Below are 16,698 nucleotides of genomic sequence, written 5' to 3' on the forward strand. Positions count from 1 at the left end.
GAGATTACAAGTAGGCAGAGAGGCAGGCAGAGAGAGAGGAGGAAGCAGGCTCCCCGCTAAGTAGAGAGCCCGAAGCGGGGCTGGATCCCAGGACCCTGGGATCATGATCTGAGCCGAAGGCAGAGGCTTTAACCCACTGAGCCACCCAGGCGCCCCTATAGGATTTTTCAATTGCAGATGTATATCAGAATTTATTTGGGAATCTTTGAAAGAAAAAACACCAGAGACCTAGTATGTGCCTCAGGCTTACTAATCAAATTCTTTGGAAGGACAGTTGAGGTGTCTGTTTTTTAAAAAGCTCTCCCACGTGACAGATCAAATCCCCTCTTGAACCCACAAGGAGGGGAACCAACCAATCTCGGTTACCAATATGAGTAAATACATATTTAAGATTTTTTAATATAGGCTTTCTATTTTAGAGCACTTTTAGGTTCATAACAAAATTGAGTGGAAAGTAGAGTTCCCATGTATCCCACTATCTTCCCCATCATCAACCTATGCATCAGCTTGGTACAGTTGTTTTAATGGAACCAACACTGATACAGTGTTATCATCCAGAGTCCATAGTTTACATTCATTCTTCATGTTGTACATCTATGGGTTTTGACAAATATATTGTGACAGGTATCCACCATTAGAGTATCATGCAGAATAGTTTCTCAGTGCCCTAAAAATCTTTTCTGCTCTGCCTTTCATCCCTCCCACCCCATAAACACTTGGCAACCACTGATCTTTTAATAGTTTACATAGTTTTGCCTTTTGAGAATGTCATATAATTGGAATCATACCCACATGTTATTTCAAAACATCCTCAATGTGACAGATACCCTGTCCTCCACAAAAAGGCGCGGAGGAGGGTGTTGTTTTACATAATCAATCTCATTTGTGGATACTGGAAATTTTTCTTTTTCCTGGAAATTATGGATACTAGAAATTTTTCTTTTATGGGTTTTTTTTAAATTGAAGTATAGTTCACACAATGTTACATTAGTTTGACGTATACAACGTAGTGATTCTATAATTTTATACCTGTACAGTGTTCTTAAGTGTAGCTACTATATGTCACCTTATAACATTATTAGAGTACCATTGGCTGTATTCTGTAGAAGGTGCTGTACTTTCATCCCTGTGACTTACTCATTCTATAACTGAAAGCCTGTGTTTCCCGCTCCCCTTAACTTCTTTTGCCCATCCCCCTACTCCCCTTCCCTCTGGCAAACCGCCAGTTTGTTTTTTATATTCTTGGATTGGTTTTGCTTTTTTGCTTGTTTGCTTTGTTTTTTAGGTTCCTCATATAAGTAAAATCATAGGGTATTTGTCTTTTGAGTTATTTCACTTAGTGTAGTACTCTCTAGGTACATCCATGTTGTTGCAAAGTGGCAAGATTCTTTTTTTGTGGCAGAGTAATATTCCATTGTATATATATATACACCATGTTTTTTTAATTCATTCATTGGTGGACATTCAGGTTCCTTCCATATCTTGACTGTTGTAAACAATGCTGCAATAAACATACGGGTGCATATATCTTTTCAAATGAGTGTTTCCTTTTTTGGAGGGTAAATACCCCATTGTGGAATTATTGGATCATTTGGTTATTCTATTTTTTTTTTTTTTTAAACATTTTATTTATTTATTTGACAGAGAGAGAGATCACAAGTAGGCAGAGGCAGGCAGAGAGAGAGCAGGAAGCAGGCTCCCCGCCGAGCAGAGAGCCTGATGTGGGGCTCGATCCCAGGACTCTGGGATCATGACCCGAGCTGAAGGCAGAGGCTTTAACCCACTGAGCCACCCAGGCGCCCCTGGTGATTCTATTTTTAATTTTTGAGGAACTTCCATACTGTTTTCTATAGTGGCTACACCAGTTTGAATTTGCACCAACAGTGCATGAGGGTTCCTTTTTCTCCACATCCTCTGCAACACTTGATATTTCTTATCTTTTTGATACAAATTTGACAGGTGTTAGGTAATATTTCATTGTGATTTTGATTTGTGGTGTAGAAGTTTTTAAGAAAATATTAACACGGAGTTTAAAAGGATGATACACCGTGACCAAGTGTGTTTATTTAAAGAATCAGTCTTTCAATATCAAGAAATCTATTAATATCATACCATATTTAATATGTCAGAGTAGATAAACTTGATCATTTTAATAACCACCAAAAAGTGATTTGATAAAATTCAAGACACATTTCAGCTTTTAAAAATTAGTAAAATAGGGACATCTGGATGGCTCAGTCATTAAGTATCTGCCTTCACCTCAGGCCATGATCCCGGGGTCCTGCTCAGCGGGGAGCCTGCTTCTCCCTCTCCCACTGCCCCTTCCGTGTTCTCTCTCTTGCTGTGTGTGTCTCTGTCAAATAAATAAATAAAATCTTTTAAAAAAACCTAGTAAAATAGGTATGGATGGCTGGTACTTAGATGTTATTTTTTGTTTCAATTTAATTTTTTTTTCAGTGTTCCAAGATTCATTGGTTTATGCACCACACCCAGTGCTCTATGCAATCTGTGCCCTCCTTAATACCCACCACTAGGCTCACCCAACCCCCCACTCCCCTCCCCTCCAAAACCCTCAGTTTGTTTCTCAGAGTCCATAGTCTCTCATGGTTCATCTCCCCCTCTGATTTCCCCCAACTCACTTTTCTCTTCCTCTCATGTCCTCTGTGTTATTCCTTATGCTCCACAAGTAAGTGAAACCATATGATAATTGACTTTCTCTGTTTGACTTATTTCACTCAGCATAATCTCCTCCAGTCCTCTCCATGTTGATACAAAAGTTGGGTATTCATCCTTTCTGATAGAGGCATAATACTCCATTGTATAGATGGATCATATCTTCTTTATCCATGGTCTTTTGAAGGGCATCTTGGCTCTTTCCACAGTTTGGCGATATGGCCATTGCTGCTATCAACGTTAGGGTACAGATGGCCCTTCTTTTCACTACATCTGTATCTTTGGGGTAAATACCCAGTAGTACAATTGCAGGGTCATAGGGTAGCTCTATTTTTAATTTCTTAAGGAATTTCCACACTGCTTTCCAAAGTGGCTGCACCAGCTTGCATTCCTACCAATAGTGTAAGAAGGTTCACCTTTCTCCTCATCCTCTCCAACACTTGTGTCTTGTTAATTTTGGCCATTCTAACTGGTGTGAGGTGGTATCTCAATGTGGTTTTGATTTGAATTTCCCTCATGGCTAATGATGAACATTTTTTCATATGTTAGTCATTTGTATGTTTTCTTTGGAGAAGTGTCTGTTTATGTCTTCTGCCCATTTTTTTGATGTGTTTATCTGTTTTGTGACTGTTGAGTTTGAGAAGTTCTTTATAGATCTTGATATCAGCCCTTTGTCTATAGATGTCATTTTTTTTTAAAGTATCTCAGAACAGCAGTGCAACACAACTGGAGCTCATGGATTGCTGGTAGGGATGCATGGTGGTACAGCCATTTTGAAAAACAGTATGACAATCTTACAAAAGTAAGCATATTGTTACCATATGACCCAGCAGTGTCATCGCAGGTTGTTACCCAAGAAAAATGAAAATACTTGTTCATACAAAAACTGTATATGAAAGTTTATAGTGGCTTATTCATAATCACCAGAAAATGCAAACAACCCAAATGTCTATCAAGTGGTGAATAAAGTGTGGAATACAGTGGAATACAATTCAGCAATAAAAAGAATGAATTACTGCTAGATAAAACAACATTATGAATATTAAATTAGTTGATACTGACTAAAAGAAGCCACACTCAAAAGGTTACATATTGGATGGTTCCATTTATTTTACTTTCTGGAAAATGCAAAACTGTAGGGACAAAAATAAATCACTAAGTGCCTGGGGTTGGAGAGGGAGTGGATTTACTAGAAGGAGACCTGATAGAACTTTTCATAGTAAAGAAAATATTCTCTGTTTGTGGTGGTATTTACTTAAATGTTAAGTTTTACTTTATGTAAATTATAAATAATACCTTAGTAAACCTGACTTTTAAAAAAATACCCTAGTATCATGTTTAGTTAACAAAATATTAGACATAGATCAAAACCAGAAATGAGATAAAATTGCCTGCTCTAACCTTTGTTGCTTAATTAACATTGTAACTTTGTCCTGGAAGTACTAGTTAAATATTTTTAAATAGGAAGTGAAATGGAATACTAACTTTAGAATGGAGGAGGCAGAAGTTACAATTGTTTAGAGATATTAAATATTGAGAGTGTCAGCTGAAAATATCAGAAACAGAATTTAGTAGCTGATTTAATTCACTGGCTGGATTAAAAAATTTATGTATAGTAATTTTTTCATATATAGACAGTAGCCAATTAGAATATATTGGAAGGAAATTTCACATTTATCATTGCAATAAAAAAGATAAGTGTAAATACATGTTTAATTCCTGACCAAGAAGACAGTATTTTAAAGATGTTGAGTTTCCTTACTCTATGATTAGAACGTTATCTGAATGTCTAATGACTATTTTTTCCTTAAGACAAAAATGATTGGGGACGCTTGGGTGGCTCAGTCGGTTAAGTGTCTGCTTTCAGTTCAGGTTATGATCCCTGGGTCCTGGGATCGAGTCCCGAATCAGACTCCTTGCCTGGCGAGGAACCTGCTTCTCCTTTTGCCTGCTGCTTCCCCTGCTTATGCGTGCGTGCTCCCTTTCTTTCTGTCTCTGACAAATAAATCTTTCAAAAAAACAAAAATGACTGGATTAAGGGTTCTTAAAGTTTTTGGCCTGGGAACTTGTTTACACTCTTAATTTACTGAGGACCCCAGAGAACTTTTGTTTATGTTGCTGTTTTGTATTTGTTACTATTTACTGTATTAGAAATTAAAACAAAATTTTAGAACAGAAATACACAGCACACATTCTATTAGGTGTCAGAGTGATGAAGTCATCATGTAGTAAAGCTTCTGAAAAGCTTAGGCGTGAAAGTAAAAAAAAAAAAACCTATATAACATCTTAGTATTATGAAAATAGTTTTCATGAGAAGCATTTTTTCCACATATGATACAGTCAAATGTGGAAAAGTTTGAATCAGTCTTGAGTTAACAGTGATGGTGGTGGGGAACTGATGCACTCATACTCACTGGTGTACATTGGCACGCTAAACACATTGTTTTATGGCGTACTTGGACTGCCAAAATTTTGAGTGCACATACTTTAGATCTTAGGTTCCACTGTTTAGAATTCATTATTGGATATAATTGCAGAATATGTACAAATACATGAAGGAGAATACTGGTTACAGCATTGTTTGTAATAGAAAATTGGAGACAAGCTTAAAGGTCAGTGATGTTTAGGGTCTGGTCATTTTGGTATAAAAATTAGTATATTAAAAGTAATTTAACCCTATAGGCATTATATGGAAGATTGTCCAGAGTTAAAGCAAAAGTGCAGAATTGTGTTTATAATTTCCCATCAGTGTACAACAAAAACCAAAAGGTTTTATAGTTGTATAATCAGTTTTTGAAAGGCTATGCAGAGAGCTTGATGGTGGTTACCTTTAGGCGGGGGTACATTTTCATTTATCTGTTTCTACCCTTCCGTATTGTTTTTTTAACGTGAGCCTTTCTGTAATTTAAAAGAGAAGAATATTTCAAAGGCACAAATGCACTATATGGATGATAGAAATTGTTAGTTTGAGCATTAGAGTAATTTGTGAGTTCTTGGATACTGCAGTTTAGCAAAAAAAGAAACAAAATAGGTGCTTGTTTTCCTCATGTCTGTATACTTTTGAAGAGCAATTTTTCTAATCAAATCAACTTACTGCTATTCTTCATTAGTTGTATTTTCTAACGTCTGTCCTTTAATTTGTACTCACGTTTTGTGGGTCTTTCTCTTTTAACTTCAACTGCTGAAATTTTATCTATCCTTCACAACCTAGCTGAAACACCATCTCCTTTATGGAGCTATACCCCATCGCTTTAGTCAGAAGAGATTTTTTTTTGAACCTTTAGAGCTATTTATAGCCATTTCTTCATTACACAGATATCAGGTGTGAGCTATATATGGGCTGGACAGTAGGAGTATGCTTTCATCTTCTCTTCACCTTAGAAGGTAATATCCCCATTGTGCAAATGAGGAAACCAAGGCTCACAGAATTTAGTGTTTTTTCTACATCACTGTGCTGAGAAGTAAATTTGAAAACAGGACTTTGAGGCCAGCCCTCTTCTCTGGGCTAGCTTCTTATGTCACTGTAATAAAAGGAAGCAAGTAAATAGTAGTTTTATATGAGCATTTCTTTCCTTTTAGATATTTTTTAATTAAAAAAATTTTTTTTTGCGGTAATTTCAAGCTTATAGGAGTTTCAAGAAGTGTACAAAGGTCCTCTTTTTACCCTTCACCCCCCACTCCTCAGTTGTTCATTTTACCTTTAACTCCATTTGTTTTATCACTTACTCTTTCTCTCTGTATATGTGTATTCCTGACATTGCCTTCCCTTAATTGTGTGCCCTTCCCGCTCCATGTTGAGTACAGGTTTGCAGTTACTGAAGCCCAGTTGTTTTTGGTATTGTTAAACTTTATCTAGGTCTTGTCCTGTTGCCATAGTCTTTCTCCTTTCTTTGAACTAAAACTTCTGATTCTTTAACTTGGGTCATCATTGTAACACTCCTATTATAATGCTATACTGTGATACTTCAGAGCCAAAATACTGCTTTCTTCAGGAATCCAGCTTCTTTCTCTAGATCATTTCTCAGCACCGTTAAGTGATTCCTTCATAATTATTTTCAAATTCTCATCTGCATTTCCTCTGCCTTTCAGTCTGATAAAGCTCAATCTGACAAAATACCACTGAGTGTATATATTAGTCTGCTTGGGCAGCCATAAAAAATAACACAGATTGGGTGGCTTAAACAACAGAATTCATTTTATCCCGGTTCTGGAGTTAGAAGTCCAAGATCAAGGTGCCAACAGGGTTGGTTTCTGGTGGGGCTTATCTTCCTTATGTGTGGATGACTACCTTCTCCATCTTTCCTCACATGCCCTTTTTTTTATGTGTATATGGCAGGGGGAGATGGGGAAGATATTGCTGGTGTCTTTTTCTCTTCTTGTAAAGACAGTAATCCTGCTGGATTAGGACCCCACTGTTATAAACCCATTTAACCTTACTTACCTCCTTAAAGGCCATGTATCCAAATGTAGTCATTATGGAATTTAGGGCTTCAATATATAGTTGGTAGGAGGGAGCACAGTTCAGTCCATAACAGTAGAACATCAGGTTTATAATCAGGAACCTAGGTTCATATCCTTGCTGTGTCTTGTATTAAGTGTGTAACCTTGGCCGAGTCACTTAACCTTTTTTAGCATCCTGAATCCTTAACTGTAAAGGATGAGAATAATTTTGCCTTGTATGTTTGTTAATAGATTCAGGTAAAATAGATGTTGCAACATAGCACGTTATAAATAAAATGATTCTCAATCCAGGCTTGCAGTAAAATCATCTTAAGAATAATTGTTTTATGAATTCCAGCCCAAAAGTACAGGGAGCTCTACAGCCTCACTCCCTAGTAAAATTGAGGGAAACTTGAAAAACAACTATTAAAAGCTTCTAGAAGTCATCCTAGGGCATGCAGTAAATGAAGAGCTTCCAGTTGGAGAGAAGGTTTTCTTGGGAGGAGCAGGATATCAGGATTTCTTGTCCTACCCCTAGCTGCCTGGTGCTTAGGCTAAGTTCTGGGTATATGTGGTGGAGAGGCAGAGGACTATCTTCTGTCCAGTCCCCACTGTGGAACAGAGGCTCTACCTGGGTGCAGAGCTGGTGGGAGTACTGGGGAATAGATATCTTTTCTATTTTCTAAGGTGGTGATTCCATGTCAGAAGAGACAAGCTGGTAAGACCTCAGGCTGCCGCCTACCCTAAACAAAATAACTCCATTCCTATACGGGGGTAGCTCTCAGAGAAGTGTGCTGTTGTCTGGACTCCCACATTGGGGTTCTGGTTCAGAGATTTGGTTGGGTAGTTAGGGGGAAAAGCCTGTCAGAAAATAGCTCTTAATCTCTTCAAGGAATTGACTTACCAGGGAGCCCAGATAAGAGTAATAGCTGACTTCTCAGCAGAAACAGTGGAGGCCAGAGGCAGTGTAATAATATATTCCAACCACTCAAAGACAGATACAGTCAACCAAAAATCCTGTATATCCAGCGAAGCTCTCTTTTTAAAATGACAGTGAAATGAAGATTTTCCCAGATAAACAGGAACTGAGAGAGTTTATTACTAGCAGACCCTTGCAAGACTGCTAAAGGAAGTTCTTTAGGCTGAAAGCAGGTGATCCCAGATGGTAATTTGAATCCATATGAGGAAAGAGTACCAGTAAAGGTAATTTTAAAAGAATATAAGAATACAAATAGAAGAATAAAAGAATATAGTATCTTTTTCTTCTTTTTACTTTAAACTGATTTAAAAAGCAGTTTTGGGGGTGTGTAGATGGTGCAGTTGTTTAGGTGTGTGACTCTTGGTTATGCTCAGGTCACAATCACAGGGTCATGAGATGGAGCCTTGTGTTGGGCTTGTGCTTCACAGGCAGTCTGCTTCAGATTCTCTCTCTCCCCATGCCACTCGTGCATGTGCTAGCTTTTGCTCTCTTTCTCTCTCACTAAAATAAATCTTTTTAAAAAAGTTGTATAAAATAATATATGTATAATGTGTTCTTGGGCCTGTAAGGTGTAGAAATGTAGTATATTTGTAATGTATCTGTCAATAGCAGCACATAAGAGGTGAGTGGAGGCAAAGCTATGTCAAATTAAGAAAATGACTATAGGTGTTAAAGTCATAATTATAATGCATTGTTGGATTTGTAACATTAAATGTAATACATAGCACAACAATGCCGTCAAATGGAGGAAAAGGCAATAGAACTATATAGCACAACATATTTCTATATCTTTCTGGAATTAAGCTAGTATAAGTCCAAAGCTGCTTTAAGTCTAAAGTTAAAATGTGTATCGTAAGCCCTTGAGCAGCCCCTAGGGGAAAAAAACAAAACAAAAAAATACAGTGAAAAGGTCATTAAAGAAATTTAAGTGCTGCATTAGAAAATAGTCACTTAATGCAAAAGAAAACAGTCAAAGAGTAGTAAAGGGACAAAAAAGACATGAGACACATAGAAAATGAAAAAACAGTCATAAATCAACTATGTAAGTAATATTAAACATGAATTGATTAAATTGTATAATAAAAGTCAGAGATGTCAGAGTGTCCAACTATATGCTCTCTACAAGAGATATACTTCAAAGATACAAATACATTGAAAGTATAAGGATGAAAATATATCTATTCAAACAAAAACCACAAGAAACCTGAAGTGGCTATACTAATATCAGAAAAAGTATACCTTAAAACAAAAAATGTCACTAGAGAAAAAGGGATGAAAGAGCCGATCCATTAGAAAGGTAAAAGTTTTAAATATATATGGCTCTAGTAACAGCACCAAAATACAAGAAGCAAAGTCTGACAGAAATGAAGAGAAAAATAGACAATTTAGCAGTAATGGTTGGGAGACTACACTATGCCACTTTTAGTAATGGACAAAACAACTAGGCATAAGATCACCAAAGAAACCACACCACAAGCCAGCTAGAGCCAGGAGACATCTGTAGAACACCACCAGCACCCAGCCACAATAGAATATATATTCTTCTCAAGTGAATGTGGGACATTTTCAAGGATAAACCATTGCTAGGCCACAAAACATCTTAAAAGGATTGAAATAATACAAAAGTTGTCCTCTGACTACAGTGGAAAGAAACTAGAAATCACTAACAAAACTTTAGGGAACTCACAAATATGTGGAAATTAACATACTTCCAAATAACCAGTAGGTCAAAGAACAAATGAAAAGAGAAATCAAAAAATAGTTTGAGGTAAGTAAAAATGAAGTTACCACTTAAGAAAACATGGAATACAGCTAAAGCAGTGCTTATAGGGAAACTAACAATAAGTAATAAATGCTTATATAAAGAAAGAAGATCTCAAATCAATAACTAACCGTCCACCTTAAGTCACTGGAGAAAGAAGAGCAAAGTAAACCTAAAACAAGCAGAAGGAGGGGAAATAATAGAGTAGAAATTAACGAACTAGAAAATAGAAAAAAATAGACAAGATTAAGGAAACAAAAACTGGTTCTTTGAAAACATCAACAGAATTGGTAGGCCTTTAGCCAGACTTACATAGAAAAAAAGAGGACTTAAATTACTTGAAGTACAAATAACAGATGGAACATTACTACTGGGATTACAAAAATGGAAAGGGTTATAAAGGAATACTATGCACAAATGCATGGCAATAAATTACATAGCTTAGATAAAATGGGCAATTTTTTAAAGATTTATTTATTTATTTTTGAGAGAGCGAGCACAAGGAGGAGGGAGGGACAGAGGTAGAAGGAGAGAAAGAGAATCTCAAGCAGACTTCCTGCTGTGGAGCCTGTCACAGAATTCGAGCTCACAGCTCTGAGATCATGAGACCTGAAACAAAACCAAGAGTTGGACACCCAACTGTCTGAGTTACCCAGGCACCCCCCAAATGGACAAATTTTTAGAAAGATGGCTGCTGAAACTGACTTACATAGACAGACTGAATAGACCTATATAGCAAGTGAAGAGATTGGATTAATCATAAAGCTACCCACAAAGAAAAGCACAGACCTATATGGCTTCACTGCTAAATTCTACCAAACATTTAAAGAAGAATTAATGCTAACTCTTCCTAAAAACTGAGAGGGGGAACAGTTCCCAGTTTATTTTATGAAGCTAGTATTAGTATTACCCTGATACCAGAGACATCACAAGAAGACTACAGACTTCACCTTATAAAGATGAACACAAAAATCCTCAAAATACTAGCAAGCCTAATTCATTGCATATAAAAAGAATTTTACACCACAACCAAGTGGCATAATATCCCAGAATGCAAGGTTAGTGTGAAGTGCACAAACCAATTAATATAACATATATCAGGAAATAAAAGTCACATTGTTCTCATAATAGACACAAAATAAATTTGATGAAATCTAACACCCTTTCATGATAAAAACACCCAAAAAACGAGGACTAGAACGGAACTTCTTAAATATGAATAAAGACACCTCGGAAATACTCAAAGACAACATCATGCTTAATGGCGAAAACTGAACACTTTTCCTCTACAATCAGGAATAAGACAAGAGTGCCTGCTTTCTCCATTTCTACCTAGAGCTTCTAGCTATGGCAATTTTGAAAAAAAAAAAAAAAAAAGGAAAAGAAAGAAAAATACACAAAGACCTCAAGATTGGAAAGAAAGAAAACCGTCTCTGGCAGATGATATGATTTTGTATGAAATGACTTAGAAAATCCTCAGGAATTCACTAAAAAATACTAGAATACTAATACACAAGTTTAGCAGAGTTGCAGAATACAAAATTGGTATACAAAAATTTATTGTATTTCTATAGATTTGTCATGAACAATCCAAAAGTGAAATCAAGAAAAAAAATTCCATTTACAATAGCATCAAAAAAATTAAAATAGAAAAAAATTTAACAAAATAATTATAAAACACTGAAAACTATAAAATATTGTTGAAAGAAACTAGAGAAGATCTAAGAGAAAAATATCCTCTCTGTGGATTGGAAGATTTAACATTAAGATGGCAATACTCCTCACGTTGACCTACAGATTCAGTGTAGTCCTTATCAGAATCCCAGCTTGCTTCTTTGTAGAAACTGACCAACTGATCCTAAAAATCATATGGAATTGCAGGGTGTCTAGAAGAGCCAAAATAATCTTGACTAAGATAGGAGGACTTATACTTTCTGATTTCAAAACTTACTACAAAAATGGTAGTTAAGATTTTGTGGAATCGGCACAAAGATATACATACAGATCAGATCAATGGAATATAATTGAGTTGAGAAATAAAAACACATAGATGTGGTTAATTTGTCTTTCAACAAGGGTATCAAGACCATTCAATGGAGAAAGAATAGTCTTTTCAGCAAATGGTGCCTGGAACAAATGCGTAGCCATATGTGAAATAATGTAGTTGGACCCTTACCACATACCATAAATAATAATTAACTCAAAGTAGATGACAGACCTAAATGTAAGAGCTAAAACTTTAAAACTCTTAGAAGGAAACTTAGGGTTAAGAATCCCAAAGTATGACACTAAAAGCATGAGCAACAGCAAAAATAGATTTGTACATCATCAAAAGGAAAACCTTCTGTGCTTCAAAGGACACCATTAAGAAAGTGAAAAGAAAACCCATAGAGTGGAAGAAAATATTTAAAGACTGTATATCTGATAAGGGACTTTTTTTTTTTTTTTTTTTTAAGTAGTCCATTATTTTTAAAGAGAGAGCACTTGAGAGGGAAAGGGGAAGCAGACTCCACACTGAGCAGGGAGCCTGATGCGGGGCTTGATTCCGTGACCCTGAAATCATGATAGGAGCTGAAACCAGGAGTTAGATGCTCAACCAACTGAGCCACTCAGGCACCACTCTGATAAGGGACTTCAGTCTAGAATATATAAAGAATTTTTATAACCTTAATTATAAAAAAAAAGACAATTTAAAAATGGGCAAAGAATCTGAATTGACTTTTTATGGAGGATATACAGTTAGAAAGTATGTGAAAGGACAGCAGACATCAAAAATTGTGATAATAGAGAAATTGGCAGCCCCCTTACACTGCTGGTAGGAATGTAAAATAGCGCAGCACTTTGGAAAAATAGTTTGACAGTTCCTCAAATGATTAAACAAAGTTACCATGTGACCTAACAGTTTGATTCCTAGGTATATGCCCGAGAAAAATAAAAGCATTTATCTACATAAAAACCTGTCCAGAGATGTTTATGGAAGCATTATTCATAATAGCCAAAAAGTGGAAAGAACTCAAATGTCTATCAGTTGATGAGTTAGATATAAAATATAATGGGGTATATCCATATGATGGGGTAGTATTCAGTCATAAAAAGGAATAAACTACGATAGATGTTGCAACATAGATGAACTTTAAAAATATGCTAAGTGAAAGAAGCAAGGCACAGAAGATCATGTGTATGATTCTGTTTGTATGAAATGTCCTGGATAGGAGTGATAGCCAAGTGGTACACAGTTTCTTTCTGAGGTGATGAAAATGTTAAAAAATTGACTGTTAATGGTTTGCACATGGATGTGAAAATATGAAAGCTGTTGACATGTACACTTTAATCTCCTAAAAAAAAGTAACGATTCAGCTGTGCTGTTAGAATAACAGAACTCTTTACCATAAGCCAAGCTCATTTGTTCTCTTCCTTTTTCTCATTTTTGTAGAAATCATGACTACCCCAGGAAAAGAGAACTTTCGCTTGAAAAGTTACAAAAATAAGTCCCTGAATCCTGATGAGATGCGCAGAAGGAGGGAGGAAGAGGGATTGCAGTTACGCAAGCAGAAAAGAGAAGAGCAGGTAAATCCTTTATCCTTATTAATTTATTTTAAAGAACTAAATTTTCCATTTTAAGCCTGAAACTACTTCAATTTTGATTTTGTTAGATATGTATATGTGTGTAGATATATGTCCCTGTCATAAAATCAACGTGTTTTGGGAATGGGGAAGAGGAAGTGATGAAAAGTCAAGAATAAATACATCTCTCAGGTTCTCATATTTCCAGTACAACCACTGTTTAATATTTCAGCCTATTTGTTTTTAGTGTATTTTATTTTTTTAAAGTTGCAACTTGCTTAAGTTTTATGTGCATGTTTGTTAATGAATTCTCAAGTGATCAGTAAAATTCTATTTTTCATTATCTTTAATATGAAAATTTGTAAACATAAAAAATTAATAGTGAACTTCATAAATTCTCCTTTGCAATCAGTAAATTGTCAGTATTTTGTTGTACTTGCTTCGTGTCTGTCTTTACATTTATTATGTAGTATTTTAAAACAAAAATCTCAAGGAATATGTCTCTTTACCCCTAAATTAATTCTGTATGATTCATTAGGACATTTATTTTTAAAAAATTTTTGGTCATTTTTAACTGACAATGTCTGAACATCTTCAGGAGGATTTGGGAGTCACTGTCACTTTACCTTCCTCCTAAAATGCCTAGAATGAATGGTATATCCCTTTTGGCAAAGAAATTTAAAGACACTTAGGTGACTTTTTTTTTTTTTCCCCTTAAGGAGAGACTTTTGAGCTTGGAAGGACCATTTGATCCCCATGCTACAAAAGCTCCATAAAAGACAAATGAATGAGTCAGAATTTTTCATACATGAGAAATAAAGTAATCTGTCATAAATAGTTTGCATTTATAGTGAGCTGGTCTCAAAATACACTGTTCCTTTGGGTAACACTGCACTGTAGAATCCAGTTAGTTAAAGCCCAAGCGTACATTACAACCCCAGTGTTTTTTTTGTTAGGGCTGTAGATGTTTGACTCAAACACTGTCATTATACTATTATTTTGGGGGCAAAGAATTTATAATATTATAATGGAGTTTATATTAAGTGGAGTAAATTAAGAGTTATCACTTATTCATAAAAGGATGAGTTTCTCTGGGTTTCTTAATTATCTCTTTTTTCATCTCTGTGTCTTATTTGAAGTGGAATCTTTCATTGAACTTTTTTTTTTTTTTTAATTTTATTTTTTATAAACATATATATTTTTTTTTCCCCCAGGGGTACAGGTCTGTGAATCTCCAGGTTTACACACTTCACAGCACTCACCATAGCACATACCCTACCCAATGTCCATAACCCCACCCCCCTCATTGAACTTTTGTAGTAGCTTCTATTGTGGAGGTAAACTTCAGAAATCATAATAACATTGTTACATATTTATATTCCCATATGTGAATGTGAATACATGAATATATACACATGAGCCCAAGTGTAGGTCTGAATATAATCACCAGCTTATGCATCATATTTGGCATAAAGCCATTTGAAGATGTAATAATGACCCTCTGCTATTAACAGTGTTCATTTTATTGTCTTCTTGGTGGTAGATGATGTCATGTTATATGAATAAAATAAATTTTTCGTATTCACTTACTTGCCTGAAGACAAATGCTCTGTATCCTTAATATATCAACTGGCAAGTATGGCCCCATATATTGAACTGAAAATATTTGTAGTTGAAATTCTATCATGTTCATTGTATGAGATCTGAAATTGTACTATGGCTTTAATAAGTTTCTGTGATAAGTTTCTGGAATATTGCTCTATTTCAAATCTTAATTTTTTTATTTCATCCTTTATTATATAGAGAGAACTGGTAAAAGCAGTCAGGCTTCTTAATATCCTAACAGTACTTATTTGATGCCTCATTTGTAAAATAGTAAATATTAGTAAAATATAGATTCATTTAGGTACTGTTTATCTTTCACAGTTGCTTTGTCATTTATCGGGAAAAGTCACAGGCTTAAGCCAGCTGACAAGCTAGATGTGAGGGTAGCACAGGAGTTGATGTTGCCGAGTGCTCAAAAGATAACTAACTGCATCTTTGAGGGCTGTCCTTTTATCACACTAACATTTAATTTTTGTTATATCTAGGCAACATTTATAGGATAGAGCACTTAATGGATAGAGGATAAATGACCTCTATTCATTTGGCCCTTACAGACCAATCTAAAATTTATTTTTGGCAAAAATTATACTAGTTGGTGTCATTCTGATTAAGCCAGTACTTGTAAATTTGAATTAAGCAGACTCTTGTTAATTCAGAGTGAATAGGTAACCTAGTGCTGCTGAAAAGTTCATAAAACCCATTATGATGATGAATGGAGGTTTGCTTGATGTTTTTAGTTAAAAGAAATATTTTGTGAAGTGAGCAAGTTCATAAACTTTTGGACAGGCAACTTTCCACATTTATTAACTTGGTTGACAAGTTCAGTTAACATGTAGCCTGTAGTTAAGGTGTATAGATCATGATTGTTTTGGCAGATTTTCCTTTTTTATTATTATTTTTAAAGATTTTATTTATTAGAGCACAAGCAGAGGGAAAGGGAGAAGCAGACCCTCCGCTGAGGAGGGAGCCCAATGCAAGACTCGATCCCAGGACTCTGGGATCATGACCCAAGCTGAAGGCAGCTGCTTAACTGACTGAGCCACCCGGTGCCCTAGTTTTTTCTTTTTTAAAACCTATTTTTCTCTGAGTAAGACATGCACAGTTGAAAAAGTTAAATAGTACTGTAGTACTTGAAACCAAACCACCAGTGTTTCTGGTCTCATTCCCAAGGTAAACCACTTTCAATCCTCTTGACTATTTATTAATTTAAAATATTACCTATTGATGTTCTATTATGGTAGGTGAAGATTTAAGCTCTTACACTACTTTTCCCTTGCTTGTATTCTCAGTATAGTTATACTACAGTACATAAGTATTATTTATTGCTGAACTGAATAGTATACTGTGGTTACATTTCCTTTCTGTATACTTTGTTTTTACTGAAGTTAATTGTCTGATTTTTTTACCTGCTTGGCTTCAGATTCCTAGCTGTCTTTTTTGTTTGTTTTTTTCAATTCTCTTCTACCCCTCTTTCAAATAATTTTTATCTAATTTTCTGTGTGGTTAAACTTCTCAGAAGTTCTATGTTTTTTCTGCTGGAGACCTACACCCTACATTTTTTGTCCTCTTGCACCAGTCAGAATTGTTAATCCTCTGTTCTGGCTGGATTGCTGTAGTTTTAGGACTTCCCTCTGCTGAGTATTTCTCAGGTCTTACCATGTCATCATCCTTATGA

The 16,698-nt window shown here is 35.5% G+C and overlaps 1 protein-coding gene across 1 annotated transcript in view; it reads left to right on the forward strand.

Moving 5' to 3' along the window:
* Positions 1-16,698, forward strand: part of KPNA1 (karyopherin subunit alpha 1) — a 67,086-nt gene that overhangs the window by 10,692 nt on the left and 39,696 nt on the right. Inside the window, exon 2 of the mRNA XM_032869527.1 lies at positions 13,288-13,421. Within this exon, the coding sequence (XP_032725418.1) occupies positions 13,293-13,421 (129 nt within the window). The 5' untranslated portion in view covers positions 13,288-13,292. The remainder of the gene's footprint in view (positions 1-13,287; positions 13,422-16,698) is intronic.

The sequence above is a fragment of the Lontra canadensis genome, unplaced genomic scaffold (assembly GCF_010015895.1).
Source record: "Lontra canadensis isolate GAN:19392208 unplaced genomic scaffold, GSC_riverotter_1.0 scaffold38, whole genome shotgun sequence".
Taxonomy (NCBI): Eukaryota; Metazoa; Chordata; class Mammalia; order Carnivora; family Mustelidae; genus Lontra; species Lontra canadensis.